Source organism: Morone saxatilis, unplaced genomic scaffold (assembly GCF_004916995.1).
Source record: "Morone saxatilis isolate NCDOM2014 unplaced genomic scaffold, NCSU_SB_2.0 Contig8, whole genome shotgun sequence".
In the NCBI taxonomy this organism is placed as follows: Eukaryota; Metazoa; Chordata; class Actinopteri; family Moronidae; genus Morone; species Morone saxatilis.
This window is the reverse complement of record NW_023340257.1, coordinates 9,398,097-9,411,418: the sequence shown is the minus strand read 5'-3', so window position 1 is coordinate 9,411,418 and position 13,322 is coordinate 9,398,097. Positions and strand designations below refer to the sequence as shown.

Genomic DNA, 13,322 nt, shown 5'->3' with positions numbered 1-13,322 from the left:
TAGGTAATGGAAAGTGGCTTAAATGAGCCAAAATGGCCAAAATTGAGAACAACATGCAATATGTTCTCAATTTGTCAGTTTTATCCATGCTAACAGCATCTAGGGATGGCAAAGTCTGTTGGTGTATTGGTCATTCGGTCACTTTGATAAAATTAGATTGATTGCCCCATTTCCTATAGCACCAACAGCAGGTTTTCACTTTTCCCTTATCCTGTGAAATATCTGAACAACTTCCAGACGGATTGGCACAACATTTGACATTCATGACTTTTCTTCTAGCGTCACCGTATGTTTTTTAGGGAAATATCTCAAAAACAATAAGATGGTTTGTACAGGTATTCACGTTGCCCTCAGGATAAACTGTGATCACTTTGGGGATCCCTTAACTTGTCATCTACCGCCATCATGGGTGTTCCAGGTTAAAGTGCAATCTATATGGACACAGAGATACTTATGTTGGCATGTTGATGTTAGCATTCAGCTCGAAGCACAGCCTCAGTAAAAAAGCAAATGATCCATGTAATCTATAAATGGGCATAATGAGTATAATTTACAGGTACATAAGGGCCAACAAGTGTTAACATAGGTTTTCCTCATATCACCCATGTCTAATTTCTTAATTCTTCCTCCAGATGTCACTGTGCAACAGAAGAAAATAATGTTTTTGGGGCATATCTGAGTGAAGGAGGTTAAATTTCTATCTCTGTTAATCTGTCTTTCAATAAGATATGAAACCCATTTTACAGAGATGTAGTTCTTTGGCTTAGGAATAGTTGATGACGTTTTATTTCAGGAACATCAATTAAAAAATCAAAATGGATATAAATGGCTGGGAATTGATCAGCTTCAACAAGTGTTCCCCATGTTTCTCCCCCAGGTGGCGTTGTACAGCATGTACGTGGCCTGCATGGCCTTCCATGCCAAAGTGAGCGACCCCCTCATCGGCGGGACCTACATGACTCTGCTGAACACGGTCACCAACCTTGGTGGAAACTGGCCCTCCACTGTGGCTCTGTGGATGGTGGATCCACTGACCTCTAAGGAGTGTCAGGGGGCTGTCGGTCAGAGCTGCGGCTCTCCAGACGAGGCAGGGGTGAGTGAATAGTGAGGGGAAATATGCAAAGTGGTGAATGTAATTATCTTGACCGGATAAATTGACAGTTCTTCTTTCGTTCCCATCTCCAGCTGTGCGTTAAGGAGGGCGGCGCTTGTGTGACAACACTGGACGGCTATTACGTGGAGTCAGTGGTGTGCGTTGTGATTGGTTTCGCGTGGTGGGTGTGGTTAGGGAAGAAGATGAGGCGGCTGCAGGAACAGAGCCCTGCTGCATGGAGGTGCAGAGCTAATTAGTGATGATATCAATACTACAGACTCTTTTTTTCCCCCCCCCTCCAACTCTGCATACAACAACGACTGAATGGTGGACATATTGTAACTCCACTCTCATCTGTCTGGTTTCGTCCCTCTGGTCCAGTTCCAGCTGCTACGCTCAGAAAATACTCTCTCACACTTTCCCACCTCTGTCACCTCGAAGTACACACATCTGATCTCTGGATCGTTAGTCGTGCTAACTGTAACAGTGCCCTGAAAACTGAAGCAACCGCTCAGACCTTGTTTTGTTTTGTTTTGTTCTGAAACCATATTCTGCTGCTCCAAACAGCCAAACCAAACCAGAAGACAGTCAAAGAACGTGTTCAAGAAACTTTCTGGGTTTGTTTTTAACCTGCTTGAATATTCAGATGGTTGAGTTTTACCAATGTGTGAAATGCAAGTGAAGCTGATCTGTGCAGTTGTTTCCTTTTTGCCCCAAATAACCTCTTTGGAATTTAAGCTTTAGTAAACTCAGCACTTCAGATTCTGACTTACCTTCCTGTCCAGTCACCATTTAATGTATATTAAAAGGATACTTAAGGGAAAAGACAGTCGAACATACAAATGCACTGCTCCAAACTGTGTGCACTTGTGTGGCTATGATTTCCTTCTTGTCTCGCACATTCAACCAATCTGTTAATCCAGGTGAGTTAAACCCAGTTTGAAGAATATCTTTCATTGCTGAAATCTTTTTTTTATGATTATTTAATTATATTATGTTTCTCTGAAGTATTTGTGCCTTGTTACTTGTACTTTTTTTTTTAGTCTGTAGGTCAAAGCAACCGTTGTTTTAGCTGTAGTTAAATAATCAAGGCAGGGAGCATTGCAGTCATTTGAAGATAAACTGTTAAATTGATAAAGACTGATTGTGTAATACTGTTTTCAGTAATATACTGTAGTTTGGTAGACACAAAACTTGACCATATTCATTATTACTGTTTTTTTATATACTCCAAGTGCACATTCCTCATGAATAATTTTCACATTGATTTATGCATAATACATAACCAATATCATCAATCATTAAATGAACTGAAATGCCTAAAATATTAAATGTTTTTTTTTTTTGTTGGAGCAATATTTTGTTTTGCTTTCTAAACTTTCCTTAAATCTTTAGTTTTACCCATCACCGGACCAATTCAAATCTTTATTAACAATATTGGACAGTGTGCAGCTTTTAACTGTTGCAACATCTTGGTTATCAATTGGTCCAGTTGGTAGATGATTTTTGCTGAGGTATCTTTAAGTTGCATACACACACACACACGCAGGCCCTTGTATATCAGAGCTTTTTCCAGTTGTATAGATGCATTGTTATTATGTGAAAGGGCAATAGACTGTATACTGTCAATGCATCCGTTTATTATAGACAAGCTGAGTAGATCAGGGATCCCTTGGCAGTGGGACGTCAAGTGGAAACATACAGTTCATTTCTCATCCCAAAAACAATTCAGATCCCAGACCAGCAGCCTCGATGAGGAACTTAACAGACAATTGCCCCATTTCTGTTTTGCATATTGTACATAGAACTGAATGTTACAGTATTTTTCTCTAAAGCCAGCATTGAGCCAACTGCTCTGTCAAATGTATTTGGTGAAGCACACAATCAGGGTTCATGTGAGGATAAGACTCGTTTTTTAACTCATTTTGCATTCTTTTCTACTTTGTGAACCACAAGCTTTTTTCTTTTTTTTGCCACAGATTACTCTGAAATACACAGAATTCCTCCCACACTGTGAGCAGCCTCCTAAACTTATCAACTTCATACCACCTGATGTTCATTTCTGCCAGTCTTTGTAATATAACACTTAATCCTGAGAGCCTTTTTGCCATCAACAGGGCACTACGTTTGTTGGTTTGATTTTCTTTGACTTATTATATAGACCGTGTTCATTTCAGCGACATATGCTTTACCCATATGTTATGCTTTATGGAGTTACTTTATTCTGCTAAACTGGCTTTTAGGTGGTGGTGAATTACAGAAATACAAAAAGTTGTTAATGTTACCCTTTAATTGAAAACATTAAATGAAAATCACTGATTCTTTTTTAACTTTGCACAACCTTTATTTACAACATCATTTAAAGGAAAAGGACATGACAGGGTGACACTATAGTGAGACATTTAAATATGCTAGCAGCAGTACTCTATAATGTTCTGATGATGAACTTTGACATTCATACAATGCAATGTTGTTGAGATTTGAAACAAATCTTATATGTAATTAAAAAAATATGCAATGCACACTTGTGAGGTCTCCTGTGATTCTACCTGAAATGTTGAGTATAGACAATCATCGGCATAAAACAAAAGACACAACGCATTCTGTGTTTTTTTACATTTTATTATAATTTTCCTTGCTTTTCAGGATTTCTAAAATGTCCCTCCTAAACAAGTGAACGCTGATGCAAGAGGCTTTAGATGTAGCCCCAAGTTTTGTTTTTTTTAGCATTAAACCTCACAACTGCAGACAGTGACCAGATCAACTGGTGCCACAGTCTAATATGAATTCCCAGGCATCAGATGGCGTCTGACTTCCTGCCCCCCGCTGAGGCCCTCAGTCTCTTGGGAGGCCAGAGGCAGGGCGGGTCACACAAAGCAGCACCGAGATCAGTTAGATGGTTTTGGGTGGTGACGGTGATCAAGCTGAATCATGTCTGGTGATGCTTCAGTGATACATCCTATAGTGTAGTACACCTGAAGAGCGGATAATTGAAGTATGGTTCCCACATCAAACAAGTCATCCACAACACCAATGCCAAAAGAATGTAAAAAGTCAACATGTTTTTTTTTTTTCTTGTTTAATTTAGCCTCTCTGATTCATTATTGATGTATAGCACAGTTAATGCATCCATTTTGTAAAACATCGTAAGACATAAAGCTATATTCATCAATACCAGAACCACTGCTTGTCCGCTGCTCGCAACAATCATTTCTTTGATCTTTTTCAATAATAAACCCAATTCATCCCAAATCAGGGAGCATTTTCGTCTATGAACTGTCAAAATCTCCCAATGGAAGCAATTTCCTCACTGGCATTCATTCAAATAGCACAAAGCACTTTGGACGTCATCTGAGACGTACTGTAGACTCACTGCATTTTAGAGTAAATCGCTTGCATACTGTGTGATACATCGCCTTTGATTTGCAGGTTGCACAAAGGCTGTAGCTCCTCAAAACATTTCCAGTCCTACTAGTCCAGTTCAGAAAGGGAGGGTCAGAAGACAAAGGTCATGAGACCTGAGGTGTCGGATAAGGAGAAGTGGTGAGACGGTGATGTCGTCAATAGCACTTAAACTGCAGCGCGCTGGAGTCCCAGACCCACGCACAAACTCCAGGTTGTGACAGTCTATGTAGTGTGTGGATGTGCAATTTTGGATTTTGTCTCTAGCATCCATATCTTTTTGCTTTGTTTCTTAAAAAATAACAAAAAAAAAAAAAAAGTCAAGAAATAAACTCTCCTAATGAGGTGCAGTGGGTCATAGGTTCATACGTAGATGCTCGGGCCGTTTGGCCACAACGGGATAGGCTTGGTGCTTCATCTGAGCCAGGTTGCCGGAGGGCTGACGGATGGGAAGAGGCGCCGAGGCCTCAGAGCTCGTCGTGACGTCCATCTGCTCTGGGGTGGACAGCTCCATGGCCTGGTCCTGAGGTGACTGGAGGACGCTCGGTCCTCCGCTGTGGAGGAGGGGGCTCCGGGCCCAGCACTCGCCCCCTGAGAACTTGACTGGGCTGAGGACAGGAAGAGAGGAGGTATTAGTAACAATGACAAACATGCAGATGAAGGCAAGTGTAAGTGTAATCAAATGTGGCTTTAGTCTCTAAATAATTCTAATTAATACGCTGTGGGCTGTGTGTTTCGCTTCAGATGGAGTGAAAAGCTATATTTGAATTGAGAAGGAATTGTATCAACAATCTAAAACAAAAATTTAGATCAACAGAGTGAGGCTAGGAATATCAGGAATTAAACAAAGACCCACTGTGGGTCCGATGTCAACTAGTACGTAATTCACCGTGTTTGTCTCGGCTGCAGGTGACATACCTGAGAGGAGTTCTTGGGCTGTCCACGATCCGACGAGGTGAGCGGATTTTTGGCTCAAATGAGAACCTTTCTTTGATGTTTTCCAGGACTGACGGAGCGACGTATGTGAAACCCTGCGAGGACAAAGAGAAGTGCGGTCAGATGTGGGCAGAGTGAGCGCGAGGAAGAAATGGATTGGAAACAGCAGTGAGGATCCACATCTCACTGGCCAGGGAGCTCCACATTATTTATGCTGCTCTTTGATGCTTGTGATTATTACACCAGAATTATCTTAGAAATGGAATATAAGACAATACAAACTGATACTGGTGTATAAGCTATTAACTGTTTTAGGCTAAATGCTGATTAACTACAAGCCTCTAACAAATGACATGTTTATTGTGCAAACCTGTGGTGTATTTTTTTAACATGCTTTTTTCTGTTTGAGCTTCGCTGTGCAGAATGATATATGTGCACTAGAAGGAGGTTTTCACATTAATCTGCTGAAAGTGGAAAGTTTCTCTGTGCTCACTGAAAATCCGATTTTAAAGGCAACTTATACAAGTGTGAAGCAGACAGAAACCTGAAGCCGCTAGTGCACAAACACTGAGAATGTAATTTACAGTGAAGTAGGAGAGATCTTGTGTCCAGCAGCAAAATGAGAAATGAACTTAGAAATGAACAAAATTTGGATACTCATAGATTTTGAGGGTTGATGGAAAAAAAACACATCAGCTCCACATTATTGTATCTAAACTATGTGTGAAAGGGGAACTTAAAATAACTGAGAAGGGAAGTAAACCTAATTGTTACCAAAGAGTTTTCCATACTGAACAGCAGAGAATAATAATAAGAAATGCAACAGTAATCAGTCATTTGAAACAAAAGGTTTCTCACTGTGTTTGTGAAAAGATTAACTTTTTCTTTTGTGAGTTGTCAAATGTCACAAAACAAACAAAAGATCCAAGAAGTTACCAGGAAGGCTTGGTTGGCACTCTCGCTGAGGGTTGAGTCATCCGGGCTGTCGACTGGTGTCTGACTGGTGAACTTCGAGTCAAACTGACTCACGTCTTCAGCTGATTGCTGCAAAGACGGAGGAGACAAACGCAGGTGAAAAGGTGAGGCAACGTGAGTAGATGTGTCAACTAACAACACGTAGGTCTGAAACAAGAGAAGACCTGGCTTCTGTTACTCAAACGTATTCAGTTGGTTTAATCCAGGCAGGGCAAACCAGAACTACTACTACTCGGGCAGCATTATTTGTGAATTGAGTATCTAATTTCAACATTCAACATTCTCAAATTTATATAGTATCTAGTTCAGACTACCTCGCGGCCTGCTCCTCGGATACTCACCAAGAAAGGTTTGAAGGGAGGCTCCACTTTCCGAGCAAGCAAATCCTCCCAGTTGATGTGTCGAAAAAAGGGATGAGCCTTTGGGATATCAAATGCAAACAGAGTGCTACTGTATGAACAGAGGGCCAATAAAACATAGCTTTTCAGTCTCGGAAAATTGTTAACAAGTCGTCATTCATGCAGCCACAGCTTCTGTCCAATATATGACAATGTTAGAGTATCGAGAGGGTTTGTGACTCTACAACCCAGTTACAGTCTCTATAACTACGTATGGCAATGCATTTTTTAAAGAAACAATCTACATAAGATACACCTGTAACCTTTGTATATCATATAAAAGCAGTATATTGCTCCTCAGTGCTCAGAAGCAGACTTGGAGTGTCGTATGGCTTTCTTACCTGCACCTCTGTGGCATCTCCCGCTCCCGCTCCCAGCCGTGACGAGGCGTTTCTCTTCAGCAACTGTACAACCAGCAGTCAAATGTCAGAACTACTTACACAACAACCACACGCTTATTTTGGATAAACATGAGTGGTATATGCTTTAAACAAACATGAAGTACCCGTTTTAGGAGATCTCTAGCTTCTTGTGTGAGGTAGGGCGGCAGGCTGAGTTTACACTTCAGGATCTTGTCAATGGTCTTTTTTCGGTTTTCACCAGTGAACGGTGGCTACGGCGGGAAAAGGGAGGAAGGGGTTACTCAAACGTTTCGAATTATGATTCATATTTTATAACGGCGCATTAATAAGAGTGAAGTAGAAAGCTTTTTTATGTTGTAAATTTTTAACTGACCGCTCCTGTGAGCATGTCGTACATCAGAGCGCCCAGACTCCACCAGTCCACTGCTCTGTTGTGTCCGCTTCTCATCAAGATCTCCGGGGCCCTGCAACAGCATCAGCACACAATTCTCACTAATGAGTCAACAGTAAGCATGAAGGGCAATGACAGAGCATGACTTACATGTATTCGATGGTACCACAGAAAGTGTGGGTAACCGTGCCGTCGTGAATTGACTCTTTACACAGCCCAAAGTCTGTCAACTTTACATGCCCTGAAAGGAAAACAGATATTCAGATTATTTACAATCCTCACACCTCTTTATAGCAGATATAAGATAATATCTGCATTAAATCACAAAAAGGTCTTTATTTACTGATATTTATGTGACCCGAGTGATATTTGTGCATATGGATGGTTATGTTTTAAGGTTACACCTTGGCTGTTGAGCATGATGTTCTCAGGCTTTAGGTCTCTGTAGATGATACCCTTCTGGTGCAGGTGGCCCAGAGCCATGGAGATCTCTGCCAGGTAGAAACTACAGATAAAAAAACAAAACAAAGACAAAATGTCATTAAATACAATCAACATCATGCAGAGAAACTGTTTATGAATAAGGATCTACCAGTTTGATACAGACATGCATACAGTATTAATACACCATATGTTTGTCGTCAGTTTAAACCATTGTTAGGTTCATATTACCGGAGAGCTTTGTCTGGTAAGAAATCAGGAAGTGTGAGTACTATCGTTATAGTTCCCTGAAGTTTCATATATCATGTGCACTGACTTAAAAAATGATCACAGACCACAGTGATTTCATAACAGATGACACTGAACAACGCTCACCAGGCTGTGTCCTCCATGAAGATGCCCTCTCTCTCCAGCTGCATGAAAAGTTCTCCTCCTGCACAGGTGAACACAAGTTTATGCCGTTAACATGGGTGAAAAACACCATTTCCTGCCTTCTCCAAAGGTTAGGTTGTGCAGCTGACCCTCACTACTGACCCGCCTGGCGGAGACACGCAGAAAGATGAGGGGCCGATCATGAAAACGTGATTCCTTCTTCATGAATCACACCATTAATAGACTACCATGCAAAAACTAGAGCCACATTATATTTTCAGCTTTGATGGAAAGGAGAAGTGAGTGTATGTGTGAACTTATAGTTATCTAGTCTATTTGTTCAATCTTACATAGACATGATTAATCATAATAATACAAATGCATACAATACAAGCAGAGGGATTTCACACACACTCTCCATGCATTAATCTTCCTGCAGAGTGTGTGTGTGTGTGTACCAGGTGTGTGTATGTGCTCATTTCTTTCACTGACCACTCAGGTACTCCAGGATGAGATACAGTTTCCCTCCTGTCTGGAAGGCGTAGATGAGATCAACAATGAAGGGATGCTTCACTTCCTCCAGGATGTTCCTCTCTGCCTTGGTATGAGCCGTGTCCTTGGCGTTGCGTACAATCATAGCCTGGTTCCCCCCCGAAGAAGCATATCAACATCAGTCAAGAGGCAGATACAGCAGTGTGTCACTAAGAGTGGTGAAACTGATTGTGTATGGCAGTGGTCCAATGAGCTGCTTGCATGTATGACTAATACAGAGAAATATTTCACTTTACAACATCTGAGAGGCAGAGGTTGGGCTCAGCAATTTAAGCAACTATGTCACTAAAATAGAGGAGTGACACATCTGAATTATTGCTAATCTAGTTTATTGAATAAAGTTTAAGAAGTTCGTAATGCTCTGACAGTGAGTGTCCTTAATCAATACTCACTCAAACCAAAGTTTTACAATGAAAACTGCTTTAATTAATTAAATAATTATAATAATAATTAATTAATACCTACATGTGGAGTACAATGTTGTCAATAGCACTATTGTGGTTTTATATGTGCAAAGCCTTCTGCTCGTCTCCTATCCACTGCTCCCGCTTACTGTTTATGTTTGTCAACCCCTTCTGTCAGAAAGCTAAAGAGCTGTCTGTCAGAAAGCTAAAGAGCTGTCTGTCACCAACAATGTTGTCTCAGCTCTCTCTGAGAGTTAGAACAACAGATGGAGCTTCAACAGGCAGTCGGAGGCTGTGATGAGCCCTTTGATTTTACATTTTATTTGACCTCCCTTTTTTTAAAATTGAGATTGATTACAGATTATGTGTTGTATTCTGAATCTTAAACCCTTTTTTGCTCGCAAACTTTGCTTTTTGTCAAAGGTAGCTCATCCACTACTGCAAAGCCACTACGCTATTGGCCATTACTTGTGTGTTTATCAAGCATCTCAGAATCACTGTAGTTCAACATAAGAGTAGGATCCCTCCCACGCACACACACAGGAATCAAAGTTCTCCTTTAAGAGAGAGTGACATGACTGGTATACGACACTCACAATCATAAAGTGGTTTCAATGTGCAGTCAACACATTCAAAACTCTAACAGGCTGAATTTAGAAATAATGTGAAGCAGGAAAATCTAAATTAATTACAGAATACATTATATTGTTTTTATTACAAGCTAGTTGCACAAACAGAAAGAATGAGAATATTTTTTTATCTAAACACAAAAATTACACAAAATGTATATGTTAGTATATAATTACATATTGAGGAGAAATAATGGCAACCATTGCTGTTGTAGCTTTATTTTCTTATTTTGAATTAAGGGTAAATTGCATAAAATGTAAACTTCTTTCTGCAGTGGGCTTTAGTTTGAACATGGAATGAATATCTCGGACAAAATTTGAATGCGCAGAAGTTTTTACTCCAATTAGATCTTTGAAAAAACAACTAAATCAAATGTGTTTTACATTCTTTGTACAGCTTCTGAGAAAGTTTATTGCATAATTTCGTCTTAACGCTATCCACCTGCTGGGAACTGCTAACAGGTTAGGTCAGTTCTGCAGGTTTCTGGAAAATGAATATTATCCTGAGTTGAGATGGATGATAAAGTGCTTTTACTCCCAAATACAGGACTGCATATGTGTCACTCTGAGAATTTTGGGCAAGTCAGGACTGATTTTTCACTCTGAGATGCTTCATAAATACGGGCCCTGGTCTACAGGCCTTTATCAAAGCCGTGTTGTACACACAGTGAATGCTTGCCACTTTGAAGCTTAACGTTTGAAAACGACTGGTTGCAATCCGGCCGGTCTTCAGCGGGTCACTGGGGTCATTTTAGCCAATCAAGCAGAAGCAGTGTGAATGTCAGGCGGAATCTAATGGGCTGAGGCAGAGAGTTTTAAGTGCCAAGGCTGCAGCAGCGCAGATGGCAATCTACCAACTAGCAATGAAATCTTACCCCACCACTGGCTTCAAGGACAGCCAATATTTGCAGACAGAACCCATACTGTTTATTTGTAATAACAGGCATGCAATTGCGTTCATAAGATACAGACTGACAGCAGCTGTACATCACTCTAAATGAAGTGATTTAAGCAGGATTGTTGTTTTGACACTGATGAGGGGACATTTTTTAAAAAGTACCTTTTTTAAGACTTTCATGGCAAATATTTTGCCCGCTGCAGCACCGACAACTTTTCGAACCTGAAAAACCTGAACAGAAGAGAAAATGACGGACATGTTTAAAAAATATAAAATCAAGAGTGGTTTACACTGTAGAGTATTTTATATATATATATATATATTAATATTATTAAAGTGTTTATTTGTGCGAGCGTGCGTGTCAGCTTTCTCAAGGCGTGCTGCTCCTCTGGTACCTTTCCATAACCACCTTTCCCCAGAACCCGCAGCAGCTCAAAGCACTCCGGTCTGATGTTCTCCGTCCCCTGGTTGACGTTGTCCTCTGATATCTCAATCTTCTCGCAGTCATCCATGTTGCTGCGGAGACACATTTGACTGCATTGAGCTCACGCTTGTTTTTCACAGAGTTCATCGCAAAATCATACAAGAGCACAAACACAGGTGGACATACTGAATACTCACAACTCAAATCCACTGCACTGGTCCATGATATCATTGAGTTGAGCCTGGAAGGAAAAGCACAAAACACAATTTAATCAGAATCAGGAACTGGACGGACTGTAATGGAGGAAACACGAGCGGCTCTCGCTGCTGAACCGTCACACCGGCGTCAGGAATCTGTTTTCTTTTCTTCAATCTCGCTTTTATTTTTTATTCAAAGAGAACATTTCTGCATTTCCTTTTCTTTCGTGAATTCAAACACTTTGTTGAACTGATTAAACAATTATAACACTTAATTAACATATTATTAACATAATATAACAGAACAAATAAATTGCTATTAATAGGATAATGGCTGTTTTGTATTGTGTGTAGCATGAAGGGATTGCAACTTGCATTTTGTTGTACAACCCCGTGTTGTAGATGATAAATAAAAGAACCTTGAATTAAATATACAAACAAGCTTATTTAAATCTATATAATAAATCTACTGAAATAGCTATAACATCACTTCCTACATTTAGAGCTGCAACAATTAATCGATTAGACGATTGACAAAAAAAATCAATCAGCACAATTTTTGATATCACTGGAAGCTATTTGGGAAAACATTTCAGGTTTTCAGATTGTTGGTCGAACAAAACAAGATATTTTGGGTGGCATTTTTTTGGTGTTTACTGTCATTTTATAGACAAAATAAAGAAATGAATTGATTAATAGAGAAATGAATCGATAATGAAAATAATTCCTACTTTTAGACCAACTTACATCATAAATACACTACATTTAGCCAACATATCTGCCTGTTTACAAAGTAGTTTTGCTTCACACACAGCTGTGGTGTGACACTGACAAACAAGAGCTGCAGTGAAGAAACAGTTGCCCAATCCACACCAACATGATACATATTTAGCAAAAGTTGTTTATCTTAGTGAGAAATATCTTTAAACGTGTGTGTGTGTGTGTGTGTGTGCAGATAATTACTGTCAAACTGTACTACTCCCATTATAGCATGGGATTATGTTTTGCTGTAATAAGATAGTTTGTGCATAAAGCAGTTGTTACACATCATTAAAGCGATTGTTGAGTTAAATGTACAGTGAAGATCTGCAGTAGTGTTGTGTTACTCGCTGTGTGCACACACACACACACACACACACACACACAGCAGCTCCATACAGCCCCACTCTGTAACAGTCTTGCCAAAATAAACTGTTGCACACCGAGCCACATTTATCACTGCAGCGCCTTTAGCCAAGTAAGGCTTTGCTTGCACAGCTCCAACTTGACAGCGCTACTTTCTATACCCGACAGCGTTAACGGCGCACGCCTTTCACCACTCGCTGTCTCCAGCAGTAAAATAAAGACAGAACAAGTGACAGCTCTGTCATGGTCGCTGTCAGACTAACGGAGGCGAGCTAGCACTAGCCCGTGGTAACCCTGTTTGACAAGGCCTGAGAGCCCGGCTGCAGGAGCAGGAGCAGGAGCAGGCCTGCGGTGGCTAACAGGCTAACAGGCTGCTAGCTGTGCATGAAGAGTTTCTGCTGTCACAAGTCTCGCAGTTCCGTTCAACATCCTCCATTAAAGTACCTCCTCGTTCTCGTCGTCGGAGACATTTTCCTCCGGCTGGTCCAAATCAATGTCAAACACTCCCGCCATGGCAGCGCTTCGCTCGTATCGCTCTGTCACAGACACAAGAAGAGCAGGCGTCCCCCACCTCATGGACAAACACACACCGCCGCCATAACCGGCTACTACACCGAGCATGCGCACTGCGACGCTCCACAAAAGGGGCGGTGACCTGAGCGCGTCACTTTTCTGTTGTGATGAAACAACAGCGCTCACTACTGTATTATTATATATACATAT

The 13,322-nt window shown here is 40.7% G+C and overlaps 2 protein-coding genes across 2 annotated transcripts in view; one reads left to right on the top strand and one right to left on the bottom strand.

The window, feature by feature from the left end:
• Positions 1-3,615, top strand: part of slc33a1 (solute carrier family 33 member 1) — a 6,350-nt gene extending 2,735 nt beyond the window's left edge. The window contains exons 8-9 of the mRNA XM_035679681.1: positions 878-1,093; positions 1,186-3,615. Coding sequence (XP_035535574.1) covers positions 878-1,093; positions 1,186-1,350 — 381 coding nt within the window. The 3' untranslated portion in view covers positions 1,351-3,615. The remainder of the gene's footprint in view (positions 1-877; positions 1,094-1,185) is intronic.
• Positions 3,616-3,699: 84 nt separating this feature from the next.
• Positions 3,700-13,227, bottom strand: rps6kb1b (ribosomal protein S6 kinase b, polypeptide 1b). Its single transcript, XM_035679682.1, has 15 exons — positions 13,044-13,227; positions 11,475-11,518; positions 11,249-11,369; positions 11,016-11,084; positions 8,863-9,010; positions 8,374-8,431; positions 7,962-8,062; positions 7,708-7,798; positions 7,540-7,630; positions 7,310-7,417; positions 7,146-7,208; positions 6,748-6,825; positions 6,368-6,475; positions 5,414-5,526; positions 3,700-5,103 (listed from the first exon to the last, which is right to left on the bottom strand). The coding sequence occupies exons 1-15, from the start codon at positions 13,218-13,220 to the stop codon at positions 4,851-4,853; spliced, it is 1,623 nt and encodes a 540-aa protein (XP_035535575.1). The 5' UTR covers positions 13,221-13,227; the 3' UTR covers positions 3,700-4,850.
• Between the last annotated feature and the right edge of the window lie 95 nt (positions 13,228-13,322).

Bases quoted from the DNA above. Each gene is read 5' to 3' on its own strand.
- rps6kb1b (XM_035679682.1), bottom strand. From the start codon at position 13,220: ATGCTCGGTGTAGTAGCCGGTTATGGCGGCGGTGTGTGTTTGTCCATG. The intron at 11,370-11,474 runs GTGAGTATTCAG...GTGTCTCCGCAG, and splicing joins CAGTGCAGTGGATTTGAGTT to CAACATGGATGACTGCGAGA. The intron at 5,104-5,413 runs GTATGTCACCTG...TCCTGTCCTCAG, and splicing joins AGCCCAAGAACTCCTCTCAG to CCCAGTCAAGTTCTCAGGGG.